General features: G+C 57.2%; 4 protein-coding genes across 4 annotated transcripts; 2 read left to right on the top strand and 2 right to left on the bottom strand.

Moving 5' to 3' along the window:
• Positions 1–5,462: 5,462 nt before the first annotated feature.
• BJ171DRAFT_583617 (uncharacterized protein) lies at positions 5,463–6,822 on the bottom strand (the record flags this gene model as incomplete). The annotated part of the gene is made up of 5 exons (XM_053114260.1): positions 5,463–5,539; positions 5,699–5,765; positions 5,889–6,032; positions 6,268–6,387; positions 6,538–6,822. The coding sequence occupies 5 exons, from the start codon at positions 6,820–6,822 to the stop codon at positions 5,463–5,465; spliced, it is 693 nt and encodes a 230-aa protein (XP_052964889.1).
• Positions 6,823–7,055: 233 nt separating this feature from the next.
• Positions 7,056–8,028, top strand: BJ171DRAFT_512080 (dolichol phosphate-mannose biosynthesis regulatory). Its single transcript, XM_053111635.1, has 3 exons — positions 7,056–7,145; positions 7,497–7,586; positions 7,763–8,028. The coding sequence occupies exons 1-3, from the start codon at positions 7,143–7,145 to the stop codon at positions 7,919–7,921; spliced, it is 252 nt and encodes an 83-aa protein (XP_052964888.1). The 5' UTR covers positions 7,056–7,142; the 3' UTR covers positions 7,922–8,028.
• A 1,281-nt stretch (positions 8,029–9,309) lies between these two features.
• BJ171DRAFT_512078 (uncharacterized protein) lies at positions 9,310–15,754 on the bottom strand. Its single transcript, XM_053111634.1, has 11 exons — positions 15,185–15,754; positions 14,663–14,989; positions 12,183–14,543; positions 11,866–12,032; positions 11,601–11,698; positions 11,228–11,469; positions 10,725–11,063; positions 10,338–10,626; positions 10,007–10,217; positions 9,753–9,842; positions 9,310–9,647 (listed from the first exon to the last, which is right to left on the bottom strand). The coding sequence occupies exons 1-11, from the start codon at positions 15,600–15,602 to the stop codon at positions 9,435–9,437; spliced, it is 4,755 nt and encodes a 1,584-aa protein (XP_052964887.1). The 5' UTR covers positions 15,603–15,754; the 3' UTR covers positions 9,310–9,434.
• A 718-nt stretch (positions 15,755–16,472) lies between these two features.
• Positions 16,473–18,556, top strand: BJ171DRAFT_600543 (uncharacterized protein; the record flags this gene model as incomplete). The annotated part of the gene is made up of 6 exons (XM_053115021.1): positions 16,473–16,615; positions 16,768–17,377; positions 17,485–17,572; positions 17,741–17,841; positions 18,013–18,093; positions 18,163–18,556. 6 exons carry the CDS (start codon positions 16,473–16,475, stop codon positions 18,427–18,429), a joined length of 1,290 nt encoding a protein of 429 aa, XP_052964886.1. The 3' UTR covers positions 18,430–18,556.
• Between the last annotated feature and the right edge of the window lie 1,041 nt (positions 18,557–19,597).

The following is a 19,597-nucleotide window of genomic DNA, read 5'->3' as shown; positions in this document are numbered from 1 at the left end:
CCCACTTCCTTCCCTGTCGGTCCCTCCCAAGTGCCGAGGAAACAGCGTCGCTGTTCCTCGACAACATCTTCCGCCTCCACGGTCTCCCGGACAACATCGTCTCGGACCGAGGAAGCCAGTTCACCTCGCGGTTCTGGCAGGCCCTGTGCTCGGAACTCGGCATCAAGACCAGTCTGTCCACGGCGTTCCATCCCCAAACCGATGGACAGACTGAGCGGGTCAACCAAGTCATCAACCAGCATCTCCGCTGCTACACCTCGTACCAGCAGGATGACTGGGCGATGCTGCTCCCGCTCGCCGAGTTCTCATACAACAACCTCGAGCACACCTCGACCAAGGCCTCCCCGTTCCTGGCGACTTACGGCTTCAACCCTCGATTCGAGTCTCCGGTCCTTCCTTCCAGTCTCGATGTCCCCTCCGCGACCGACCGAGTCGAACACCTTCAGCACAACTTGGCGTTGCTGAAGGAGAACCTCGAGAAGGCCAAGGCGGACTACAAGCGCTTTGCGGATGCCCACAAGTCCGACGCTCCCAAGTTCGCTCCTGGCGATCAAGTCTGGGTCCTAACACGCAACATCAAGACCACCCGTCCAAGCAAGAAGTTGGACTACCAGCGCATCGGACCCTACAAGATCGTCGAAGCCATCGGTTCCCTCGCCTTCCGCCTCGACCTTCCCAAGGATCTCAAGATCCATCCGGTGTTCCATGTCTCCCTCCTCGAGCCCCACAAGTCGAACACCCTCCCCGGCCGCATCCAAGACCCTCCTCCGCCAGTCCGCGTCGACGACCACTTGGAGTATGAAGTTCAGGAGATCCTCGACTCCAAGCTGGTCCGCGGTAAGTTGAGCTATTTCGTTGATTGGAAGGGCTACTCGACTGATCATCGCAGCTGGGAGCCCGCCAACTACGTTAACGCTCCCGACAAGATAGCCGACTTCCACCGCCGGTACCCCGACAAGCCTGGACTTATTGTTCGTAGGAGTGGCCGTAGTTTGGGGAGGGGATGATGTGATGATCATGCACGTTGGGAACACGTGTGGACTGCTGCGCGTGATGCACCGTGAGTCATGTTTGTTTGTCTTGGCGTGTATTCCCTGATTGGCTGGCGCCGATGACTCTTACTTCGCCTCCGACTGCGCTGTGCTTCGCCCCTCTCGCTGGATGCTCCGCCTCCCTCGCACCCCCTTCTCGTCCCTCGTTTGTCGCTCCACCCTTCTCGCCCACTTTCGCCCTTCGGTTTCCCTCTTGGCTATAAAGCCCCTCCTTTCTTGCACCCATTTTGTATCTTCAGTTCGAACAACACTTGTTGTTATCTGATAAGTCGTAATATAGCTTATCGTTGTTCGCCAAGCACCTGGTCGTCCAGTGTCGTTGCTTGTCGTGGTCCTCACAATCGGCCTTGCCGTTCCTCGCACCAGGACGGTACTGGATGCGGATGTCGAACCGAGACAAGAACTGGGACCACCGTGCATGACGCTGGTTTAGGATGCGAGCCGTTGCCAGGTACTCCAAGTTCTTGTGATCGGTCAGAACGGCAACGGGATGCTGGGCGCCTTCGAGGTAGTGTCGCCACGCCTCGAAAGCCTCCTTGATCGCCAACAGCTCTTTCTCGTATATGCTGTAGTTACGTTCAGCATTCGAGAGTGTCCGCGAATGGAACGAGCAAGGATGAAGGCGATCATCAGCACCCCGCTGGGAGAGCACGCATCCAAGCGCAAAGTCCGACGCATCTGACTCTACGACGAACGGCTTGGATGGGTCCGGATGCACCAGAACGGGCTCCGAAACGAAGGCATCCTTCAAGGATCTGAATGCTTTATCGGCTTCGCGGGACCACTGGAAGCCATGCGTCTTCCGGAAGAGCCGAGTCATGGGCCCCGCGATCTTTGCGTATCCATCGATGAAGCGTCGATAGAAGTTCGCAAACCCGACAAAGGATCGAAGATCCGAGATGTTGCGCGGTATGGGCCAATCCAAGATCGCAGAGAGCTTGGATCGCTCCATACCGATGCCCTCGGGCGAGACCATGAAACCAAGGAACGAGACCGAGGTTTTGGAGAACTCGCACTTCTCCAGCTTGCAATACAGCTTTGCAGCTCGGAGCTTCGAGAGGACCTGCTTGACGTGCTCTACATGCTGCGACGGATCAGCACTGTAGATCAAGATATCGTCAAGATACGCAATTGCGAACTGGTCCAACTCGGTGCGCAGGACGTCGTTGATGAAGTGCTGGAACGTCGCTGGCGCGTTGGTGAGCCCAAAGGGCATCACCAAGTACTCGAAGTGCCCATATCGAGTACGGAAAGCTGTCTTCCACTCGTCCCCGGAGCGGATGCGCAGCAGATTGTAGGCTCCACGAAGGTCCAGCTTAGTGAACACCTTCGCGCCTCGAAGTCGGTCCAGCAGCTCGCCGATCAGCGGTAAAGGGTAACGGTTCTTTACCGTGATACCGTTCAGTGCGCGGTAGTCAACGCAAAGACGAAGTGAGCCGTCCTTCTTCTTGACGAAGAGGATTGGTGAGCCTGCTGGGGACGACGAAGGACGAACGAATCCCTTGGCAAGATTCTCGTCGAGATAGTCACGCAGAGCGTGAAGTTCGGGCTCGGACAGTGAGTACAGAGGCCCGAACTTTGGCGACTTGCCCGGCTCCAAGTCAATGGGGCAGTCATAAGGGCGATGCGGAGGCAAGGAGTCAGCTTCCTGTTTAGAGAAAACAGACAGGAAGTCCTTGTACTCCGCAGGCACTTCGACAGTCGCAGTGCTCGGCTCGTCAGTGGGCAGGACATGGACCTGAAAGATGGTCAGGGGTTGCGTTCCATGCCTGCATGCATCCAAAGACTCGCGCATCGAGCGGTAATCAATGCTGCAGACGCGGAGAGGAGCGTCCGAGCTGAGAGGAGGGGCGTGGACAAGGTCAGAATAATGTTCGACGGTTACTTTATTCTGAACAATGTCCGAAGAACAAACAACAGGAGGAGGTACATCAAGGAGGGAAAGAGAACTGACAACAGAAGAAGGGGTTTGGGAAGAGCGAAGGGGTTCGGGAGGAACAAGACAAGAAGGGGAAGACGAAGGTGGGAGCGTAGGAGAGGAGCTTAGATCAATCAAAGGAGTGGAATCATCAAGAAGGGGAGTGACATTGGAGGAAGTGGAGCAAGACGAAAGAGAAGTAGTGCATGGAGAGGGGTCGGAATCAACAGAAGGAGGGAGACAAAGAAGACCGCGAGACCAGACAATCTTGGGCTCGGCGGTGCGCAACCAAGGAAAGCCAAGGATAAGTGGTTGATGTGGAGACCTGATCACATCGAACCGAAGGCGTTGCGAGACGTCCCCGAGAATCACCTCGAGTGGAGCAGTCTCGCGGAGGATGGGGCCAGACGACAGCGGCTTACCATCCACGCCTTCCACTGCCAAGGGCGAAGCCTTGGAGCAGGTGGGGACAGAGTGTCGAGCAACAAAGTCCTCGTCGATAAAGTTGCCAGAGGCACCAGAATCGACAAGTCCTTCGCACGACAGAGAATCACCAGAAGGAAGACGAACAGCGACGGGAACAACCAACGAGCAACGACGAACAGACGAAACACAAGACTTTGGTTCGGTACCAGCTTCGGCACCAGGGTTGCGGCTAGCACAGACAGTTAACTTTGCCGAGGGTTGGCAGGACAGCTCAGGTATTTGCACCTGTGGATGAGGTGCAGTTCCCAGTGACACCAGAGGTGCCACGGGTACTATGCCAGAGCTGAGAGTGTCCGCCGGTCCAGAGGCAAGGCGAAGCTGTCCGCACATCACTGCTTCCCCAGTACTTACCAAAGGCACCTTACCAATGTCTTCACTTTCGGAAGGCGGTGGGCACGGCTCCGGTTCAAGGCCTTCACTTAGAACCGGGCCTGGTCGTTTCCCGAACTGAAGTCTTGCACTTCTCCATCTTCGTAAACGATGGTGCGGATGATCCTCGGGCCGGGAGGTCCAGGGGGCGGTCCGGTAGCTCTGGTAGATCCAAACTTGACGGGGCAGTTTCGTACCAAGTGGCCCTTCTTGCCACAGTACAGGCAGAGTCCAAAGCGGCGGCGGCGTTGTTTCTCCTCGGCGGTCAGGGGTCCAGAGACGGCAGAGTCCACTTGCATGGGCTCGGAAACAATGTAGGAGGGGTGCGGCGGAGCGAGGACGGGCGCGGGAGCGATGGCGGGAACGGCAGCGGAGGCGGAACCAAAGGCGAACTGGGAAGACCGGTAGCGGGCAGGCGTGCTTCGGCGCTCTTGACGGCGCTCGCGGATTCGTGCATCGAGCTCGTTACAAAGCTCGATGTACTCCTCCAGATCTCGTGGCAGAGGGCGAACTCGCGAAAGTTCGTCTCTGACATCATCCGACAAGCCAAGTCGGAAGAACGAGATCTTTGCACCGTCGTTCCAAGTCGTATCGGCGGCAATACGAAGGAACTCGGATGCATAGACTGCGCACGGGCGGTTGCCCTGAGACAGTGTGGTGATCACTGACTCGGCAGTCCTGGCCCGATCAGGGTCGTCAAACACTTTGGAAAAGCGTTCTAGGAAATCGCCAAAAGAGTTGAGTCGGGGATCACCCATCTCAAGCATCGGAGTCGCCCACTGGAGAGCCGGTCCAGTGAGCAGACTAATGACGAATCCGACCTTAATCGGGTCAGCAGGGAACCGGTGGGGCTGCATTCGTATATACAGTTTGCACTGATTTACGAATGCCCGGAACCCTTGCCGGTTACCGTCGTAACGGTCCGGCATCTGCACGCTGTACCCAGCGGCAGGAGCATCGCGAGCTGTCCGGAGCTCGGCGAGCTCGGCCTCCAAGGCACGGAGGCGGTCCACGAGGGCAGGATCCATGGCGGGACTGGGACTGGGACTGGGAAAAAAAAAAAAAGCGAGGAGGTTCAAGAACAGGAGAGCGAAGAGGGCTCAGACACAAGTGTGCTTGAGGTTCGGACAGGACTAGGAAAGGGGCGGGGCTAGGAGCGGAAGATACCAAGCAGGTGGTATCAGTAGAAGAGAGTTCGAACAAAGTGTAAGGAGTGAACAAGCGCAAGGACGAAGACCAAGTGCTTGGTATGAGCTTTATTAGCTTTTAGCCCCGAACACCAAAGAACAAGTTTTGTTCGAACTGGTGTTCAACATAGGCTCAGACATGCAGGGCTATTTATAGACCGGGAGAAGGTCGAGGGGCAAAAGTGGGCGAGAAGGGTGGAGCATCACAGAGAAGCGAGAAGGGGGTGCGAGAGTGGCTGGTGTGCAAGCGAGAGAGGCTTGGCACAGCCCGGGGACATGTGCCGAGCGGTGGGGGAGGCAGGAAACCAGTAGACGCGGGTGGCAACGGCGCGTGCTCATGCATGGGGGCAAACAAACACGTGGGGACTCATGATTGGTGCGGAGGGCGAGAGCATGCGGGACAATCTCATTGGTCCGTTGTGATGCTGGTCATCACATATTCAAGCATACTCACTTGACAAACCACTCGTTCATTTCTTTTACAACAGCGTCGATGATGCTCTGCTTCATCTTTGGAATGCATCCGGCTGGCATGAGCAAAAATACGGAAACAGAACCAGCCCTCAATAAAGGGCAGTCTAAAGTGAGCCTGCTTGCGAATGTATCAAGACCATCGGCCCAGAATCCCGGCCAACGGACGTCGTCGATTGCTGCTGCCCGTGTATGCGGCACATGAGGGAACTCACATATGTGCTCCATGAACTTGAAATCCTTGATGAGTTTGATTTTGTTGCTCTGGAGATCCTCGAGCATCTATGCCGGCTAGAGGGCGTGAGGAGGAATTCGGTGCTGCTCGCGCACAGACACATCGATCATACGGGTGCACAGCGCAACAAAGTGACATCGCGGAGAGATGTGCGGCGACCTGGGACTCACGCGCAAGGCCGAATAGTACTTCTTCGAGTTGATTTGTGTCTGGATCTTCCCCATGATGTTGAGGATGAACAGGCACGACTGCAGGCTTTCGATGGTAGACTCGATGTTGACCTGGGTCCGGCGGAACTCGACAATCTCTCGTCGCTACTCAGGAGTGGTGCAAGTCCCGCAGCGAGTTGTCGAGACGATGGATGGAGCAGGAGGAAGCTCAATGAAGCGATGCACGATCGTCGTATCGTTTGCACGCGGAATAGCCCTGTATCGGCCACATCCATCTGTGCACCCTCACAAACGAAGTGGCATGCACGTTCGGGTCCGAGGCAGCGACACCCCAAAGCAGCGGGATGCTGCTACAGCTCGCGGTAAACCACGGCAGTACCTTATCAAGGATCTTGCTGCCGGATTGCTGGATCTCCTTGTTGAGGTTGTTGAGTTTGGTCCGGATGGAGGCTGTGCCCACGCGCACTTTGAGCAGCTGGTCGACCGACTGAACAAACTCCTGCTCGCGGGAGTGGCGGGGTCACCATTCAGCCGCCGGAGAGTCAATATTACCAGAGAGATATCGAGGCATACGATCGATCACCCTGGCACTGACGCGTCTCAATATCGCTCTGCGACAGTGGTAAAGGACAGTCGCCATACCACCGACCTGGTAGTGGAAGTTGCACATCTTTTCAATCTCGGCCTCTTTGCGATTGATGAAGAAGTTGAGCTGTTCGGTGAAGGGGATCTCCTTTCCAGACTGGAAGATTTGCGTGATGGAGTACGATATCTGGTCAAAGTTGTCGACCCCGTCTGCCCCATCGGCCTCCTTTACGGACGAGGACTTGCGGGAGCTGAAGGATGATTGTGTCGAGCCCTCAGCGACCAACTCGCGGATGAGCTGCTGGAGATGGGCGACATCGTCCTTGGTTGCTGCCACGGTCTCAGACATTCCGAGGAGTCCCTTGGCGGCTGGCTGGTAGAGATTTTGATATGAGACTGCGGAGAACGGAGAGTGGATGCAGAGTATCGGACGGGAGTGCGGGATGCGGGTGTGGGAACACCGAGCCAACGCAGAGAACGGCATCCGCGCCGAGAGCACGCCGAGAACACGCCGAGAACACAGCGAGGGCGAGCGCGATTTGGCTTTGGCTTTTTCGATCCCTGGCCTTCCAGCGGCGCCCTACTCGCATCTCCTGGATCGATCTCAATCGCTGCTGTTCCAGCCGCAAGCCCCGAACCCGCCCGCATAGCCAGCAACAGCAAACCAACATGGTACCGTATTGCCCAACGGCTGCCCGGGCTCGAGCGGACGGATGCTGGACCGAGGTGCTCTGAGGATGGGCGTCCTCGTCACCAGCACAACGGATCCAACGGCGGTCAAAAGTGCGCACGAGCCTAATATCGTCTGTACGCTTGTTTCTGTGCTGCATCGATACCCAACGGACTCGCTTCGACCCTGGACCGTGAATTGCAAATCGTTTCATCGAATCGAATGTCATCTGCCCTCCGCCATGGCTGGGATGATTGGATGTTTGAACGGTCTCTCCCGCCGAACCGATCTGGCTGCAAACGAACGGAATCTCGCCGGCTCTCCCTTGCGGCGCCGTATTTCAACACACCAAGGCCACTTTCTCCGACCAACTCTTCGGCGGCCTGCTCCTGCTGATCGCCACCTTTGTCTTTTCCTACTACACCGTCTGGGCCCTCATCCTGGTAGGCAAACAATTGGGCTGTGGATCGCGGCTTTCTGAGGCCCAGCCGCTGCATAGTATCGCATGCAGGCATGTGTGCTGATTCTAGGGCCATTCCGAGCGCTCGCCGCACCAGCCGCTGCCTGTAACCCTGATCCTCACTTGGCTTGCTCTGACGCTCCGCTCTTGCCAACCCAGCCCTTTGTGCCAGACAACCATCTCGTTCAGGCATACTTCCCCCCTGCCGAGTGGGCCATCCGCGGACCGGTCATTCTCCTGGTGGTCGGCGTGTCTGCGATCGGAGGATTCATCTCGTATGTCCTGTTGAAGGGCGGCAAGAAGAAGAAGCAGAACTGATGCCGCAGCGGACAGCGAGTGTCCAAGCGCAGACGAGGGGCAGTCCTGTCTCCTCTGGCACTGCAGCACGCACTTCTCAATACAATCATCCATGTATCATCCATCTATTTATCATTGCTCAGCACCATGGGATCCGAGTCTAACCCAAACGGACGCGCAGCATGTCGTGGCTCGGCTTGCTCCGCTCTCGACGACAACAGTGAACGCGGCGGGCAGCAGGGGAATCGGTCCCTGGACCGGAAGGCGGTGACAAGACCGTGGGCATCTCTCAGCAGCCTACGCAGGGATCTCGCGCCGACAGCGTCCATGCTAGGGGATCGGAGCAGCAAGACACGAATCGGAGCAGTCGGGGACGGAACAACGCCGGGCAGCTCTGATATGGGGCCATATGTACTTGCTCAAGCGCCATTTTTCGATAGCAGAAGCACTGCACGACACCGCGGCTCACAAGCACTGGTTTCATCGAAATGAGAGCCACAACTCCCACGATTGTTCGCCGCGCTCAGGGGGCAGGCGAAGAATAGTGGTAATTTTGACCTCATATCGCAGGGACCAGCAGCAGCAACATCTTCTCCCATATTCCACGGCTGCTCCCGGCCGGTCGGGTTGGAAAGAGCGCCAATCCAAAGCTTTATAGTTCGAGGGCACAGAGCCCGCGGAGGGCTCGTCCATGCTGCACATCAAAGTATAAAGTTTGAATTGACCTCATACCAAGGCGGTCGTGGGGCCAGAGGCGGTCGAGGAATGGGAGAGAGAGCAGACACTGTTCATAGAGATTGGAGAGATTGAGAAGTTACGAGAGTCATTCGAGGAGGCATTCTGCGGCATCAGTCAGTGCTGAGTGGCACCGGCAAGCAGACGGTCGCCCCGGATGGACCGACGACTGCTTGCTGGCTCGCTCGCTCGATGCTGGCTCGCTCGATGCTGGTGGAGGAGGAGCAGACAGCAGCCCGCATTTATAGCCCCGTTCGACCGCACCAGGAGAAACCGCGACGCGCCCTGCCCGCGGTGGCGGCCGCGTGCTTTTTTTTCTCGTGCCGCGTTGCGTGCGCAGCATGCTGCACTGTGCGACCAACCGCCTTCCGAATCCGTCTCCGGTGCGACGCGAGATGTGGCGCAGTCGGCGGTTTGTTTCCTGGTTCGACCCGGATCCCTTGTCTCGGCTGCGCATCCTTGTCGCCACGTGATGCGACGTGCTCCAGAGAGTTCCGCTGTGTTTGCGTCTCTGCGCCAGCCAATCGCAGCATTCCCCTCGGAGACACCGGATTGGCTGCGAGGCAGACTTGTGCGACATGCCGGCGCGGACCGAGTGCAACTCGCGTCGCTCAGCAGGCCCCGTGGTTGCTGCTGCCGAGCCACCTCCTGAACCGAATGGAGTGGGTGCGACAAATTGCAAAAACAGGGTGGTCCGTTTCATTTGGGGCGCACTCTATTCTGCGTCTGGTGCTCGCGACGTTCTCACGATGCCCGCACGGCGCTCGCATGTTGCTCATGCCCGGCGCTCGCATGTTGCTCATGCCCGGCTCTCGCGCCCGACAAAGCTCAGGTACCCATCAAGCGCCTGCGTCAATCGCTCCGTGAGCGCCTTGAGGCTGTCGAGGGAATCTCCGCCATGGCTCTGGAGGATGACGCTGGCGCTGGCGGCCACCCGATCGATCGTGGTGTATGGGAGCCACAGCTCGGCCTGTTGCGTCTGGCCAGCTCGGAGTTCGGCGGACCGGAGATACTGGCGTGTCGAGGGTAGATATCGCATTAGCCAGCCGCGTATTCATGCTGCATTCTGACGGCTGTACAGTGCTCACGAAGTTGCTTCTGCGGGGCTGAAACTTACCTCGGCGATATATCGCGTGGCAAACCGGACGGCGTCCTCGACGAGGTTGTTCCGGAGATAGGCGTTGAGCAGCTCCTCAGGGCGGTTGGTCTTGGAATTCGATGAGGCCAGTCGAGAGTGGCCGCCGCCGGGGATGAGTTAGCTGGATGTACACGTCCCTGGGTTCATCTGACACTGCTAGGACCGCTGCCTCATTGCATCCCCAGCACCATACGTCATGCCCAGCAATCACAGTAGCGCTCCATGTTACATACCATAAACGAGTCGCGGAGCCACACAGGCATGCTTGAGGGGTCTTCTCGCAGGACCACCTCCACAACTGCTCGGCGGTGCACGAGCCCATCTTCAGCCCGGTCGTGCAGGCGAAGATAGTTCTCGAGCAGCCGCCAGGCCGAGCGCGACGCCGTGCCCTCCCACGATGCCGGCCGCTCCTTGAGAATCTCATAGTCTTCGTCGGCGATTTCGCTGCAGATCCATCGTCGGGTCAGTGTCGGCAGTACAAGGGCCTCTCGCCAGTAGTCATTCTAGCACAGCAGCGCTCTGAATGCGGCCATCCGAATCGCTTGCTTGTGTGAGGATACTCACGTTTGGTTCCGTTCCGCCCAAGCCATCTTGATGCACTTGCGGGCACAGTTCTCAAAAATGGACTTCATGTCAAGATCGAATAGCTTTGCGATACTGAAGGCCTGATCGAACTGGCTTGCATGGATATAGAGATCTACAGCTGACTGTGGCCGGAGTGGCAGAGTCGAGCTCGCCAGGTACGATGTCATCGGAAGGGCTGACAGCTCAAGCTTGGCCAGCGTGAGGATATACCCTTGGCGCAGGTCCTGGAGAGTCACCATCCTGGTGGTCTTGCCATCCAGAGCAGAGCCTGGGAGTTGCAACGGGAGAGCATCGGCCAAAAATGTCAGCACAGGGCCACCGACTGGCATCGTAGATGGAGCAAGTTCTTCGTCGCCTCAAACCTACCCTGGCCATTCACATCCGTTTCCAGGATCTTCTGACGCTTGCGGTTTGCTCCGACCTTCCATTCGCATGGGTCCTCCAGCGAGGATGACTTTGTCTCCACCAACAAGAAGGCCTCTGATGGCTCGAGGAGCGATAGAATGTTGATAGCCACGAGGTAGCACTCGGCCTGCTGCCGGGTAAGAGTGGTGATTTCCTTCTCTGTAACCACCGACGACGGCTGGATGCTTTGGCGGTGGCGAACGGACAGGTCGCCAGCACCAGGTCCCTCATGGAGGCGGGATCCTTGGAAGAGCTTGATCGAAGCGAGGGCACAGGCATTCTCATACATCGCCAGCCCGGCTGCAAGCAGTCGGGAATCAAGAATAGCCACCAGTCAGCAATCATCAGACAACGTGAGGCAGTGCGGGTCGATCTATGAGCGTCTGTCGATCAATCGACTGAGACCGCCATCCGAGCCTCGCCACCGCCCGCTCTTGCCCCTCATCCGAGACGCCGCCACTTACCGCTGCGAAAGTCGCCCCGGAATACATAGTAGCTGTACAGGATGCGATAGTAGTTGGGCACTTCGCCCGAGTTCACTGCATCGCTGCGTCGGTCTGGCCCGAGCACCTGCGTGCTGGCCTTGAACTTGAGGAATCTCTCGACATCGGTTCCGAGCCCGGAGAACGAGTACTTTGTGCAGAGCGCCTCGATCTCGCCGTGCTCACAGAGCTTAGTCACAAATCGCTCGAGGCAGTTCTTTTGGCTGTGCGTCCCAGCAACAGGGACCGTAGGCAAGGGTCAGCACCATCGACAGGAGGATCAAGTCCGCGTCTGTTCATCCGGACACTGGCACAGCTTGCTTGGTATCGTTTCCATCGCTGCTTGAGCCCTTACCTGGTCGGCTCTGTATTGGACATGAGGGCCGTGTAGGCTGCATCAAAGTCCAGCAGCTCCAAATATTCATGGAACAGCCGCATGCGATAGCGGTTCATCTGTCACCAACATCGGTATCGTATAATTAGCCGACCAGTATCGGCAATCCAATTTCAATCAGCTGCTTGTGCTTGGTTACGACAGAGAGTCTCTCTGGCATGCAGCCCAGACGTTTCAAGAGCATGCACCAGCCTTTCGCAACTCCTGCTGTTATGCAAGTAAATACCTTCTCCGGGACAGCAATCGACATTGCAAGCAACACAAAGTGCACAACGCCGTCGGATATCTTCTTCTGTTCGTAGATTCGAATGATGTGCTCATAGTACGCCTCAAGGTTCAGAGACTGTGCAAAACCTGGGTGGAGCATGTCCAGGTCCTTGCGACTGGCCTCGTCTGCGGGCCAAAGCAACGATCGAAGATCAGCAACGCGTGGCATATAGCGGGCGCCGTGTGGCAGGCACTGAGCCACCATATGCATGCCTGTGCTCCCAAGCAATTCATCTGGCTTCGAGGCAGAGAGTCATGTCAAGACCGTGCGCTTACCAAACGATAGCACTGCCCGTTCAAGATATGTCTTGGATCTCTCGATCTCGCCGAGTTCGAGCTTCGTGATACCAGCGAGATACATGATCCCGCTACCCGGCCCCTTGGCGCTCACGCCGGTGCATCCGCAGAAGGGCACCATCTTCAGGCCCTCGGACAGGAGCTCATACTCGCCCAGTCGCCAGATCGGGAGCAATAGTTCAAAGTAACCCCGTCGGACCTGGTCTTCCTGTGTGTTCTTGAATACGTTGCTGGTTCGCAGCGACACCGGCGCCAGAATTTCGAGCTTGGCCATGCGTGCGCTGACAACAGCCGTAATTTCGCTAAACAGGCCCTCTTCGAAGCTGGCCGATGGTTGGTCGCGATGACAGAGCCGATAGTTGATGATCTTGGCCAGGACGAGGTCACTTTGGTACTCGGGATGGCTGCCAGCGAGACTGAGCGTTTGCAGACGGCCTTCGACGCCAATCTCGTCCCGCCGCGGGAGAGACCGGCGCGTGCGTCGCTCGCCGCTCCACTTCAAAAAGTAAAGCGACTGGAACAGCACACACGTGCTCAAAAAAGTGACCTTGGGCACCTCGAACCGCAGACCCAAGCGATGGCCTTGGCTCTTCAGGACCGTCAGGAACACCAAAAAGTTGCGGCAGAGCTCGTATCTGGACTCGATGATCTGCTTCTGACTGGCGACAAAGATCAACTGCATCATGTCGGAGCGCTGCCCGTCCGAGAAAGACGGCCACTGCCAGGGGGTGCTTGTAGTCGAAAGCGCATCCTTGCCGCCGAGAAGATCAATCATCTCGGTGTACCACACAGGAAACTCTTCGATTCCGCTGAGCTCACGCAGAAGCGCATTGACGTCCTCGGGGCTTCGCGCGAGTTCATGGAAGTGTTTGCTGTAGAGCGAGGCCACGTATGATATCGTCATGCCGACGCTGTCGTGGCTTGAGAGGCTATACGCGACATCCTCTTCAAAGGCCTTGATGTCGCATGGGTGGACCACTTGGTTGACGTGGTCAACAACGTCAAAGAAGACGGTGGCATTGTGTCGGAACTGACTTGAGCAGAGGCCCGGGTATCGCTTCAGCCACGAGGGTGCCAGCATGGCAAAGGCCGACGAGTCGAATCCTCCAGAGACAGCGTTCTGCTGCAGGCACAAGACCTCGGAAGCATCGCACATACGGAGAATACTGAAGCCGCCACGCTTGACCATGGTGACAAGCCCTGTGATCGGGTTGATGCCCAGACCGAGCGGCGTGTTTTCGACAATGTCGAGCTCGATGCACATGGCCAGGAACCGTCCCCATTTCTCTCGGAGCTCTTCGTGGTGGATCTGGGCGGCCTCAAGAAGGACTTGATCGTCTATAGGCGACAGGTCCGTGGCTTGCTTTACGGCTTCGTGCACTGCCATCGTGATACACCGGCCCAGAGGAATCTTGATCAGGTCAGGCAGAGGCACGCTATAGAACTCGACGTACTGCTCCAGGACGTTGTGCAGAACGGTTGTACTGAATCGTTCGCTGGCGACCAGGTGCTTCAGGAAGAGCTCGTCAATATCGTTGGCTTGAATGCGCTGCTCCGATTCTGGAACGTCCAGCAATTGTCGCGGCCGAGTCCAGATCGAGATCCACCGCTGCGGGGTTATATGCTTGGAAGGCACCTCGGGACCGGCGGTGGTTAAAATAATGTGTGTGTAGCGCGCATAGCTCTGGCACTGGCGCTCCCAGGCGCCACAGATGGCCCAGGACCTGTCGACAACAGTCGGATCGCCGGGCTGAGCCGACAGAACGTTGCCGCCCAGACACGAGGACGGCACAACGAAAAAGTCGACCAGATGATCGGCGATGGTGGTTCCGGCATCGTCATCCCAGTGGCATATCGATTTGTGAATAGGGCTGATGTCGGCAGTTCCACGAGTATACTGAACTTGGCTCACGAGCAGGATGGGCGCTGCCGAGTGCGCGGTCGGAATCAGCAGAGCTAGCTTGAAGCTCTGGTCGCCGGTGTTGTCGTCGACGATCCAGTCAAAGGCTTTCATGTGGTACCGAGCTTCTTGCGAGACCTTGGAAAACGAGCAGATTCTCTGCATGCTCTCGTCCACCGTTGTCAGCAGCTCCTGTTCCAACTGGATGCTCTTCAAGCATCGTTTTTGGACAGCATCCCAGACTCGAATGCGGCCCTCGCGCGTCAGCACCACGGCCACCGGAAGATTCTCCTCGGTCACAAGCGAGACGGGCCAGTCCGGCTCCTCGATTTCGGCAGCCTGGATTGAGGATTGGCGATAGAGCTTGCTCTGGAGTAGCTTGGGGACCAGCGAGGTCAGCTTGCCCATCAAGTTCGGGCTGTCTTGTAGGATGACCTGGGCTGCGGTCCAAAGCGTGAACCATCCCATCGCGAATTGCGGGATTGGCCGGTCAGTCCCTGATCCAGGTCTCGCTCTGCGGCTGTGGGTCCCGGCATCGATCCATACAACACCAACATACCTTCTAATCCATTGCGAATATCGAGATAGAGAAGCGCTCCGTCCGAGAACGAGACCCAGGCTTGGTTGACATCCGGCATGGAGACCAGCACCGGCAGCCTGGGCTTGGTCCCAGGATCCGAGAGTGCAGGGTCAAAGACCACGGGAGTGAGCTCGCTGAGCACCACGTCCTGCGCCTCGACGACGGAGATCTGGAAGCGCCGCAGCTCGCCAGATGCGAGCACTACGTGGACCAGGATCGACTGGGTTTCTTTGCAGTAAAATAGAGCAGGATCTGGCAGGGCCGGCTCGGGAAGGTGAATCTGGATCGACTGGTTCGACAGGGAGCCTGGATTGAGCGGCAGAGAGAGGAAGAGAGAGAGAGAGAGAGTCAGAAACTAGTAGATTTACTATGATGCCACTTGGGGGGCGACCAGCGTCGGTCCAGTAGCGGTGGAGATACTTTCTGTTGCTGCGGCCAGCGAGCAAGGTAGAAAGATAGGCGCCGTGCCGTTCCAGAGCAGGGCCGAGTGCACTTGCTTACTCAAAAAGATGCTCTGGTCGTCAGGGTCGCCGACGATGGGGGGAGGAAAGGTCTTGATTTCCAGACAGGTCCGGCGGTTTCCCAGAATATGCCAATAGCCCGACATGACACATATTGTTGTTTGCTCAGAGCCCTCCGTCTCTGCATCATGATTCGAGTCTGAGCCATCCGCGCGTGCGTACTCCCGAGCCGAGCTGGCTCGATCGTAGAGGTGGAATGTCGAGCCCAGGGGAGAATATGATGCCAATTGATCATAGCGCATCAGATCGAAGGTGGGGTAGTACGTGGGGTCGACGCCGTCGGCTTCGATGGTCAGATGGGAGACCGGGCCGACGGCCGGCGCTGGGTGGCCGTCTCCGTGGCCGGGTCGCTCGTAGACCTCGTGGATGGGCACCGGGGTTTCTCGGATCCAGGGCATGGCAGGGCGCTGAACAGAGTAGGTGCCCAGGACTGGGGGTGGGTCAGTGAGGCAGTGGCTGGATAGAATGCGACTGCTGCGGGACGTGCGCCGTCGAGATCGGATGCCGGGCGCTCCTGCTGGAGATGGATCGGTCCTGGTCGGTTCTGGATAGATCGCTCGGTGTGCAGGTTCCAGCGAGCCGGGCCACCCAAGACGAGCACCACCAGCCGTGGCCGCAATGAAATCCATTTTTCCCAAACCGGGCATATTGAGCGTGGTGCGCAGCCCGGGCATCCTGGCGCGTCGCCCCCTGTTTGTGTCAGGGGGCCTCCTTGACGCGCGTGCCGGGGTGCTGGCGACGTCGTCGTTGGTGCAGCAGCAATATGTCGGTGATCCGGGCAATACTGCCCCCGGCAAAAGACCCGCTGGTCGGGGCTGACGTAGCCTGAGGACAGCCACTATTCCGCCGGATGGACAGAGCCAACTTCTTGCCGTTCCAGGCGGCATGTCCTTCACCAGCGAGCGATCCAAACCCCGTGCTCTGGCTCGATGCCAGAAATCCGCTTGCTTGACTGCAAGCTCTGTCGATATCGCCCATCCTCCTCGCAGAGCTATCCAGTGGCGAGTGTTGCCAAGCCAGTCCCTTCCGTTGGCCGCGACTCGATGTCTAATCCAAAGCTATCGCCAGTGGAGGCCATGCGACCCCTTGAGTTGCTCCGCCAACTGAGCGATCTCGAGGCCGCCAACTTGCAACAAAGGCCATATCACAGCGGCAGCAATGCCGACCAGGAAGCTCCATGGCCGCGCTGGAAGTTCTTGATGGATATTCGCCTGCACCCCTCGCACCTCTGGCAGATATGCAGATGCCTCGGCCCGTTCTTCGCTGCCATGTTGTTCTTTGCCTCCTTCACGATCGTGCCAAGCATCTTCCGCAACTCGATTGTCAAATGCACCCTTGATCGAGTGTGCACAGTCAGCGAGGGAATTATCTTCAGCTTTACAATTCTGCCGATATTCTTTGGGCTAACGGGGTAAAGCATCGCCCAATACTAACATGAAGTACCCTGCTCGAGATGCTGCTGCAAATGCCACCATGACGCCATGGCTCCCTCATACCCACCTTGGCGCTGCGATGCATCAATCCCTCTGATAACCTGGAAATGCCCTCTCGTTTCTTGTGCAGTAACGCCTTCACGCTGGGCTCCTTCAAGGCCATCTTTCACCGGATTGTCACCCCAATGATGTTCACTGTGGCCTACATGGTCGTACTCGTCGTCGTCACACTCTGGCTCCCGTTCAGAAGCTCGCTACTCCAGTGTTTCTTTGTCTTGTTCCTGTTTTCGATCCTGATACAAATTCTCTTTGTCCTGAAGCTATGTTTGCGCCCGGTGCCATTCTTCTCCGCTTTCATGATTCTCCAGCCACTCTTTGCTGCGTATATTGTCTGCTTCATCATCATCGTGCTCATCTATGGACTGGGCTATGGCAATTTCTTGGCCTATGCCCACAGCTCCAACTCGATTCTCCTGGATTCTGTCGCTCTCGTTGGGGCACCCCTCATTGTCAACTTTTGCGAGATCATCATCTTTGTCATCTACGAGAAGTCCTGGAGTATGCTGGATACCCATCTGAGCAAGGTCACAGACCCCTGCCAACAGTTCCGGCTGCGGCATGGCCGCGATCCATCGAAGGAGGAGCTGGGCGACTACAAGGTCGTCGCCCTCGACCACCGGTTCTTTTGGAAGACATCCAACATCGTTTCGCTTTATGCCTTTGTTGCGGCCGGGATACAGGTGCGAGCATGTGCACCTGAAAGAACGACACTGCTCCATGCGCGATTGCACAAAACCCGCTACAACCACTTTCTGACCAACACCCGCCAATGCGACCAACCTCACAGGGAGTGGCCTTTGTGTTGTTGATTGCCTCCATGGACAACTCGCCGTTCGCATTCATCATGAACATGGCTTTGACAGTCATTCTCGACGGTGAGAACCGGCGATGCTGCGGAGCCTGGCTGGTGCTGATGTCGATCGAGCCGTTGACGATGTCGATGGAGCTGCTGAAGCAGATAGCCCCATGACCTCGGAAGCATTGCTTCTCATCGCAACCCTGCTGAAATTAATATCACGCCATCCTTCCCCCCCCCTCGCCAGTGTTAGCAAGAACAAATGCAACCTTGGTTCTCATGCGCCCGTTCAAACGATTCCTTCCTCGCTCCATATGCGAAGAGTCGGTCATGCGCGCAATGTATATGGTGAGCTGTAGATCGATCGCTCGCAGACCATCGTTTGCAGACCATGGCTTGCAGACCGTTGTTGCAGGGCATTGCTTGTGAGCATGCACATTTTCCATACACCTCGAATACAGGCTCCAATGTTTTGGCTGCTGAGCCGCTTGCCGACGACATTTACGTGTTGCATCACAGGGGACCAAGATTGTTTCGGACTACTACTGCCTTGCTCAACTCGCTCTGATGAATGCCGCAAACTACTCGCTATACTATACGGTGAGAGTCGCCTGATATTGTGCTGGTTCCCGAGCTTCGACTCACCGCTCGCTCCCCTGTCGCTGGCAGGTGTTCGATTGCGGCGCTGGATATAACCTCTGCGGCTATTTCAAGCCTCAGCTCTGGCAATGGGTTGGCTTGGCTCTGATGAACATCGTTGCCACGATTCTCACCGACATGATCGGCAAGCAACTGGGCGGATCCCCGGGATACCTGTACATCTACTCACCACCGTGTATGGCCTTCTGGAGACACTTTGCGTCCTTTGCGTTCTCGGGCGGCGGCATTCTTGTTGGCGGCATCCTCATGATCCCGTGGAGCGGCGCTCAAGGATGAAGTCTCATTGGAAGCTGCGATGGGGGGGGAGGCAGGCAGGCATAGCGGCTATCCAGCGCCGGACACATTGATTGACGACAACGCTTGGATTGTGGAAGCGATCCGCTCATGGGGAAGCCATGTCTCGGTCTTGTCCGGCTGGAGAACAGTGCCCAATACCATGTCGTCGGCGATGTCGTCGCCTGGCCACTCCAGGCCAGCAATTCCCGCTGTCTTCTCCCCTGCCACCTCGTTCCGCCACTCGTAACGACACCCACGCCGTTTGTTGACATCGTCCGGCTGCCTGCGAGGTCCAGTCAGTTGTCGGACAGCAGATGCGTGGGCAAGCCCGAGATTGGCAACCGCCGACTTGTTTGTTGCATCCACTGCCGCTGCTGGGCTCATCGCAGCGCATTTCCCTCTCGCCACCGCAGATCAAATCGACCAGCGGCTGCTGAGCGAACCTGCCACCATAGCTGACCGTCAGCACACGCAAACGCCGCTGAGCATATCCACCATTGCAAATCCTGCAGGCGCCATCCACATTCTCCTCCTCGCCATCACCACCACCACCACCTCCTCCACAACCGATCCTCGCTATGTCGTCAAAACGAAAGAGAGCTCCCGCCACGACCCTGGCGCCAGAGCCAACCCAAAGTATAGCCAGCAAGGCCTCCAAGCGGTCAAAGCAGCGATCGACGTCGGCACACAATAGGTGAGCAAATCGATCAGCGGACTGATCTATCGATCGATCAGTCGGTCAGCCTGTTGATCTGCGATCGGAAATCAGCAGCTCTGGGGCACATCCGAAATTGCCTTGCGGTCTCTCGCTATCGCTCGCACGATTCGGGCCTGTGTTAATTTGAGTGTTCATTCTGGTTGAACAGCAATGGCACATCGCGAGCCAAGGATGTGAGTTTGTCAGGGCCATCGGCAGCACCCCGGTCGCATTTCGTCCAAAGAATCGAGAGACAGCATCCCGTATCGCATTTTTCATGCCGATCGCTGTTTATGAGACAAATCTTGGCCCCGCGAAGGGTCGGCTCCTTCACCTCCATCTCCGTACTCATGATCATGTTCATCCTCATTTTCATTCGCATCCTCTCTTGGCCACGATCTGATTCTGGCCGCGGGCCGATCATCCCTGCAACATGGCTGGTCTCCAGGTTTCATCAACATATTGCCCGAC

The sequence above is a fragment of the Polychytrium aggregatum genome (genome assembly GCF_025602895.1).
Source record: "Polychytrium aggregatum strain JEL109 chromosome Unknown BJ171scaffold_28, whole genome shotgun sequence".
NCBI lineage: Eukaryota > Fungi > Chytridiomycota > Chytridiomycetes > Polychytriales > Polychytrium > Polychytrium aggregatum.
Note: the sequence above shows the minus strand (reverse complement) of the source record. Positions and strands in the feature narration are given on the sequence as shown.